The sequence below is a fragment of the Theobroma cacao genome, chromosome 6 (assembly GCF_000208745.1).
Source record: "Theobroma cacao cultivar B97-61/B2 chromosome 6, Criollo_cocoa_genome_V2, whole genome shotgun sequence".
NCBI classification, from domain to species: domain Eukaryota; kingdom Viridiplantae; phylum Streptophyta; class Magnoliopsida; order Malvales; family Malvaceae; genus Theobroma; species Theobroma cacao.
Window position 1 is genome coordinate 18,815,236 of NC_030855.1, and position 8,177 is coordinate 18,823,412.

At 34.3% G+C, this 8,177-nt stretch overlaps 1 protein-coding gene across 1 annotated transcript; it reads right to left on the reverse strand.

The window, feature by feature from the left end:
* LOC18596073 (uncharacterized RNA methyltransferase CT0009) lies at positions 3,146-8,177 on the reverse strand. The gene is made up of 10 exons (XM_018122586.1): positions 7,827-8,177; positions 6,924-7,166; positions 6,126-6,287; positions 5,804-5,913; positions 4,896-5,004; positions 4,458-4,613; positions 4,205-4,320; positions 3,950-4,116; positions 3,436-3,566; positions 3,146-3,357 (listed from the first exon to the last, which is right to left on the reverse strand). Exons 1-10 carry the CDS (start codon positions 8,154-8,156, stop codon positions 3,250-3,252), a joined length of 1,632 nt encoding a protein of 543 aa, XP_017978075.1. The 5' UTR covers positions 8,157-8,177; the 3' UTR covers positions 3,146-3,249.

The window sequence follows — 8,177 nt, forward strand, 5'->3', positions numbered from 1 at the left end:
AGCCTAGATTAAGTTTAAGAATTTTAATTTTGTTCAAATTGAATCTGTTGTGAGATAGGTCGAGCCAAGATTAAGTCTAAGAATTTTAATTGAATTTGTTCTAACATGGGTCAAGCCCAGATCAAGTCTAGAAATTTCATTTTTGTTTAAATCGAACTTATTTTGAGATAAGTCGAGTCTAGATCAATTTGATTAAACCAACTGGCTTCGAGATAAGCCAAATGTGGTGTCTACGTCTTTGCACTATCCTTGATTCTCAAGAATGTACAAAGAGGGGCAACTGTAGACACCTAAAAAAAAAATAATAATAATAAATAAATAATTTTAAATTATAATAAAATAAACTAAAATATAAAATAAAAAATATAAAAAAAAGGGATGGTTGGGCGTACGCCCAGCCATCCCTTCCCCATCCCTTCCCCAACCACCCCGCATGATGGGGTTCTGGCCACCAACTCCCTGGTGCCAGAACCCCATCGCCAGGTTGGCCAAATTTTTGGACAACCCGACTCTTTAAAGGCTACCTGCAAAGAACAAGAGAAAGGACAACAAAAACAAAAAAAATCCTAGATCTACCAGCAAAAAAATACCCAGCCACAGAAACAAAAAGCAAAAACAAACACAAAGCAAAAAAGAAAAAGGAGTTAGATCTGAAAAATGAGGGAGATAGGAGTTTAGGGGTAGAGAAAAAGTTTTTTATTCGGGTAGGGGAGAACCGGCAGGGAGACCGACGACGAGGGAGACCTATCAGCGGGAAGTCGAAGAAGGAAGAAGGAGAGAAAGGCAGAAAGGAGATCTGCCGGGAGAGAGAAATAGAGAAGAGGGACACCTGGGCAGCCGGTTAAAGGCAGTACGCTGGCGCCGGTGGAAGAGGAAAGGGTTTTAGAGAGAAGGGAGAGGGTGCAGCTAGAGAGAGAAAATGAAATCTGAAAATGAGAGGAAAGGCCAAAAACGAGACTTATATACCCGAGTTTAGGGTCTAAACGGCGTCGTTACAGTGGAGTGGAAAGTTCAAAAGATCGACGCCTAAACGACATCGTTTGAGGGAGTCCTCGGAGCCCCAAAACGGTGAGTTTAGGAGAGGGCCAGACGGACCAAGGGAGTGGGCTTAGGACACCCCGCGCAGCCCAGACAATTTGGGCCACCATTTTGGCCCAAGCGAGGTGAGGCCTTACCCATTTATTACGGATTTGGGCTTATTATTTTGAGCTTATCTAGTTTACTTAATTATTTGCTTAGTTTAAAATTGAAAAGAAAATTATAGAAATTTATCTTTTTTCTTTTTCTTTAAATATATTATAGATTTAGTTTACCTTTTTTGTAAAAATATGTATTTATATATATATATATATATAAATTAAAAATACATATATAAATAATAACAATAACAATAATAAGTCAATAAAAAAAATATTTATATTATAAGTATATTTCGAGGCTTGCAAATGATAAAATAATAATAATAATAATAATAAATAAAATAAATGGAACAATTATTTGAGCATTACCACCTAAAAGGGGCAAAAAGTTGTCTCTTTCGGGTGGGTCACTTAAGTGCGGAGTTCGAAACGGATTTTCACCGAAGCGTCGGGATAAATCCAGATTCTATACCCCTATACCCATTAGTCCGAATAATGCTTGTTTAAAAAAAATATGATAAATAATAATGATAAATAATAACGATAAATATATGAAGAAGTCAATAAATTACCTGAAATTATTAAGCATGTTATTATTACCAATCAACTAATTAATAAATACAATCATATAGATTTCATCATTTTATACTGTCATTGCACGCCACTCTTATTTTGCATATGGCGCGGGAATCCCGATGATGGGATTTCCCCGAGGAGCTTGTAAAGACGAGTTCTTCCGAGGATATCTCTAGGTGAGGAGAATTTCGAGACTTCACCAAAGCGTTGGGATGGTCTTCGAATAATTTTTCAATAAAAGATTACCGACTCCATCATCTAAAATAAACAAGTCATGACATCATTTTATGCTTGCATCATGTGCATACGTAAAACCAAATAAAAAACTCAGTTTGTCAATTTAATAAAAATTTAATTAATAAAGTAGGGATTAAATTAAGAAAAAGCTATATTAAGATAACTTAGGATTAAATGGTACCGTTCGTGGAACGGACGTCACGGAGGTGCTAATCCTTCTCCGTGCGTAACCGCACTCCTAAACCCATCTCTAAAAACATGGACCAGTTCTCGTTCTGTCGACGAATCTAAAATCAATTTAGAATTTCGTCAATAGAATCGGATTAATAGGTGACCAATCACACCTAAAAAAAAGATTGATGGCGACTCCTAAACCAGATTTTAATTTTCGCCTGCGTCTAGCGGACGGGTTCCCGGACCCGCACGTTACAACATTAGGTTACTGAAAATTGAATGTTGAGTATTATATTTTTTATTGAATCTTTTGTAAAAGAGAAAGGATTTTATAAATATTTTGTATTGGAAAAAGTTAAAATTGAGAGATTAAAAGGGAAAGAATATAAGATTAATGTAATTAAATTACATATTTTTTCTTAGATAAAATTGACCTGATAACTTTTAGCTACTTAAGATTTTCAGTCCTTTTTCCATTGAATATATTCAACTAAATTATTTCTAAAAATAAATTATGAGAAATTAAAATTTTCAATAATTTATTAAGCAAAATTTGATTATTTCTTATTCCCTTAATTTTTTCAAAAAAAAAAAAACCACCCCTCTAAATTGAAAGGCAAAATAAAAATTAATTGACAAAGGACAGGTATAAAAAGGCAGAATAAAGAAAACCTCACTAGATTTAGATATATTTAATTTCGATCTCATAGAGTTTTGCCAATTTATCAATTAAATTAATTATGTAATTTAGATATTTGATTTAATTAAAACCTATTTATTTCCAATAAAAAAATTAAAACCTACATAAATATTTTAAAAAGAAGATTTAAAAATAACCTACCCTATATATATATAAAAGATACATCCGGTGTTCATTATTATGTATATAAATTTCACAATATTTATAATTGGGTTACTTGAGTTTCATAATATGTACAGCTTTCTTATTTATTTATTTTTTTGGATATGGTTTATTTTAAAGCAAATAATTTAACAATTATAAAATTATGGATTGAAAAGAAATAGAAAACAAAAAATTGAATCATTAGAGGCAGTGTGGTCAATGAAAGGTTTTATCATAAAATAAACAATCCCATGAACCGCAGGGGCCAAAAGCTGGCTTTCAAGAAAGCTCCAATTGGCAAACACATTCAATATGGGGAGTATGAGGGAACATGTCCACTGGCTGTATGCTTTTTAACTGGTAACATCCTTTGATGTTTTGCTCTCTCTGCACCCAAGATAACCATTCAGATGATAGATATTAGATTTTTTTCAACAATGCATATGACAGAAATATCATACATACCACACCATGGCAAAGGTAATCAAGGTCACGAGCACAGGTCGCAGGATTGCATGATACGTAAACTATTCTTGAAGCCTTTAGCTTTAGCAAAAATTTGATTAACTTCATGTGCATACCGGGTCTATTTGGATCTGCAAATCAACGTGACAGAACTCAACCCTCAATAATTTCAGAATTTGAAGTTTAACAGTCAAGCATCACAAGTTTAACCTACAAGGTGAAACTATTCTTGGTGAAAAACTCAACCCTGAATTATTTACCCCTCCCACTAATGGTATACCCATGCCTGTTGGGGCCAAAGAAGACAATAACACCCTTGGCACTAGAAATTTCCTCAGATAAGTTTATGTTCAAAGGATTTTGTATTACTTTTCTAAGCAAGATGGCCTACAATATATTTCACTGATTCCAACCTCAATTTTCCCATTCTCATATCTACACAGTGGTACTTCAATAATTATTTTTAAAAGGAGGGGTAAAACTGCATATATAAGGTGTCTGGCAGGAAGATAACCTGAAATTACGATGTCTGGCTTTGGAAAATCCTTGCCAAAATTTTCACCAATTTTGTTAAGATCTCCTTGGACAAATGTAGCATTACTTATTCCATTTAGCAAGGCATTTCTATGAGCATCTGCCACAGCTTGAGCAACTACTTCATATCCATAGACATGTCTAGCCCTGAAAAATAGAAAATAGTGATGGCAAAATTGTTTAAATGGCAGCTCTCTAAAAGTGAGATCATATTAATAGAACCCAAGGCAAATACGTTTTGGCAAGTGTTAGACCAATGGTTCCTGTTCCACAAAATAGATCAAGGACAACTTCAGAGCCATCTCCTCGCAGGCCAGCACAATCTTCAATTAGTTTATACAGGACCTCAGCCTAAACAGTGTAAAATCATTTCAGTTAATGCTATGAACAATAACCGTGAAGCAAAACAGTGAAACTCCCAAGTAACAAAAAGAACAGCAAAAGGAGCATGACATATGAATGCATTCAATCTCAGTCAAGATACATACCTGACGAGTATTCGTCTGGAAAAAAGAGTTTGCAGAAATTTGAAATGTTAGACCTCTCAAACTCTCTGTGATTGTAGATTTTCCATACAAAGTATATTCCTCCTCCCCAACAGATGTGTTACCAACAGAAGTATTTACATTATTCACAATGCTAACCTGTAACTCATCAGGCAAACACACAGAATTACACATAATTTATCTTGTTACTAAAAAACTTGACAAGAATATGCTAAGAAGCATGGTTTATCTAATGGAATCGCTTTCAAAGAATATTATGACCACTTAAAAGATGAGTTTTAACAAAAATATCAAGGGGAAAGATGCAAGAGCATAAAAGATGTACAAATAAGAGTCACCGCATAAACAAACTATAGCAAAATGTAACAACAGCTAATTGCACATTGTAAATTCACAAAGTTAGTCATAACTAACACATACCACTTCAGGAATGGCTGAAATTTTCTCAACTAAGAGTTTCAGCAGCCCTGGCTTATAAGATGAGGTGACAAAGTTAACCATAAGTTCAGGGAGACCGGTCTTCATGTCCCTGGAACACAAATCATAATTTTGGAATATGAAGGGAATACAGAGCATAATTGATAACTAGAGATCCATGAACTCAGAGGAAACATATTTTGAAAACATTTTATTATTTTCTTATGATAAGTCAAACCTATTGGACTAACTATAATTGAATGAATAATACAAAAGACTAAAAGTTGGTTGCTGAGTGCTAACTGTGCACATGTTAAAATGAACCATATAAGTAAAGATAGTTCCTTGGGTCACCAATTTCTTTCTTAATCCACAAAATCACAAATCTCTCATTTTATAAGCAACTGAAGAACTCCTTCATTTAAAAACACATATAAGCGCACCTGTTATGCAAATGAGGAGTATACTATGCACATTTAACTTAACAAGTAAAATAAGTTTAGTCAACTAATAGATTCTGGCAACCAATCCATTGATAATTGAAATATACTACTTTGCCAAGTTGGTCCATCAATATTTAATAGGACTTTAATAAGACAAACTTCTGTTGGTATCTCACACTGTCTACCACTCAGTTTCTATTGAGTTTTTACTTTTCAAATCATTGTTTGTCTTCCTCCTATTACAGCCAGATAATCTATCAGACTATATTCTGCTAATTAGTGAAAAAGGGTTCCCACATTGCAACTTGCAAGAAAATTCACTACCTTTTTTGCAATACTAGTGTCTTACATGTGTAACCATAAAATGAGAAACGCCACATGCTTTAATATGAAAAAGTAAGCAGTAGCCTGTAAAAACTTTCAAAAAAAAAAAAAGCAGTAGCATGTAAAACAATAAAATGAAAGTACCTTCCAGTTCTCAGAACTAGATGTTTAAAGAATCCAGCGTGAGTGTGAACATTGTATGGAGAAAGACCTAGTTCTGGATCTTTCCAATGGTCTTGGACAGTTGCTAGGATCTACATATCTAAAATGCAAGTCAAGCGAGTATGAAATAGCAAAGTTCTATGATATAAATAACAACTAACAGTCAAGAAAAATTCAAAAAAAATAGAGTCCATACCTTGCGACAAGTATATCTTATAAGAAAACTAATGAAGATAGCTTATGCACATTATGTGCCTTAAAGAATGTACAACCCTAAGTAATATGAGGAATCTAGAGTACATACCTTGTTGGCAGGCTCACTTTGTAATAAGCATTTGTCAACATTTAATATCTTATCAAAAAAGCCAGGAGCATGCAGTCCTAGCGCATAGTTCTCATTATCATCTAGCTTCTGATCTAACAATTCCTTGGGTAACCATTTCTGAGAACCAAATGAGAATTCCATCTGCAGAAGCAGGAAAGTAGCAGCTGAGAATATATCATATTACAATATACACAAATTTATTAAAAAAAAAAATGAATTGTACATTATTCTAAGGAGCAAAGAGACTGCTGCTAAGAAAGCAAATGCATATAAATTTAGTCAATTAGCACTGGATTCAATACAATACATGCCAGTGGTCTCTATGTTCTATTCCCCCTATAACCATGCTGAAATACAATAAAAGATCCCAATTTTATTGGTTCTACTCATAACATTTATATTATAATTTCATGATTAAATAATAATGCAAGTGTTCTCATCGTTGTCTACCTCATTCTTAGTTGTGAGTAAAACAAGCAATCATTTTGTCTATATGCAGTTAAATACATCAAAACTATTTAATTGAACCTTAAAAAATATTAAATTAAATCAAACAAGAACATGGGGTGCTTCCATATCCAAAAACTATAAGATACTTCAAAATTGATCCCTTGTGACAGAGGTCCCCATAAGAATCAGAGGATTGAGTTCACAGAAAATGCAGAGCTCATGAACTGCTGTACAAAGTACTTTTAAGTAGCTAAGTAGACAGAAAAATATTGCAGTTTAAGCACATAATCAGTCTAAACCTTACTAAGGTCTATATTCCACACCAACCTTATTTCGATAATGAAATTGTATATCACAGGGAACAATGGGCTTCATAATACTTGAGAAATCAGGGCTTTTATCTGAAAACTTTCCAACATTGATGAGCAGTTCCCGTACTTGTTGCTCCTTAGCTCTGACCTGAGCCTCATAGGACAGATTTTGTGTTTTACAACCTCCACAGTATGATGCATACTCACAAGGGGCATCAACAAGGTCCCAATGAGGAGATATTGTCTTCAACTTGGTCACCTGTACATTTAACAAAAGAAAACATTATATCATTGTTGAACATTCAACTCCCCTAGTACCGAATATTAGAACCCATACCACTGATTTCAGCAAAATATTTCCCAGCTATTTTACTGAAATGCCTTTCACATATCATAAATCATTTTAGAGGGAAACTACAAGCAGATTGCATGAACAATGTGTTGACGCTTCAAATTAGATAATAGAATTTGTGGACTATTATCACCAACTATGACTCTGTCCAAGATAGAAACTCAAATCTGAAATTTATAGCTGAAAAAGAACACAACTTGATTTGTTTCGAAGGTTCATCAGTTTACTCTCATCATCAACAAATGAAACTGTCTTCAAAGATCATAAACTCAAACAATTTGTGCCACAAATAAGATAAAATGCTGGTTTTATATTAGGCCACCATTTTTCCAGCCATAATTAAATCATCCAACTTTGATGAAGTGAAAGGGCCTTCTTTTTTCTTCCCTTTCCTTCATTTAATAGACACCCAACAACTATACAAACCAAATACACAAAATGAAAAAAATATCAACAAACAGATTGAAGAACCAACTGAACAAAACCCAAAATTCAAATTTAAACAAACAAATTTAAAGGACAAAGAATAAAAAGTTGGTTCCTTTGGTGGGCATACATGTCATTTACCTCAGCATAACTTCCTTTCTTACGAGTAACACGGCCGATGAAACGTTCACCAGGGAGTGCACGGTCACACAATAAAACAAACCCAGAATCTGCCACCTTGCAAACACCTTTTCCTTTAAAAGCCAAGCTCTCACATTCAAGCTCCAGGACTTGGTTTTTCTTTGGGAAGAATGCTTGTGAATTGCTGTTGTTGGTTGTTTTGGTGTCGGCATTGCCGTTGATGTAGTTGTCAGGACTGCAAAACGCGAGAGAGGCCGTGCAGCGGATTTTGCGGAGCCATGGTCTATTGACGGTGAGGTGTCTTAAGGCATGGCTTGGAATGGTGGCCATTTTAGGGGTTTGGGGTTTATG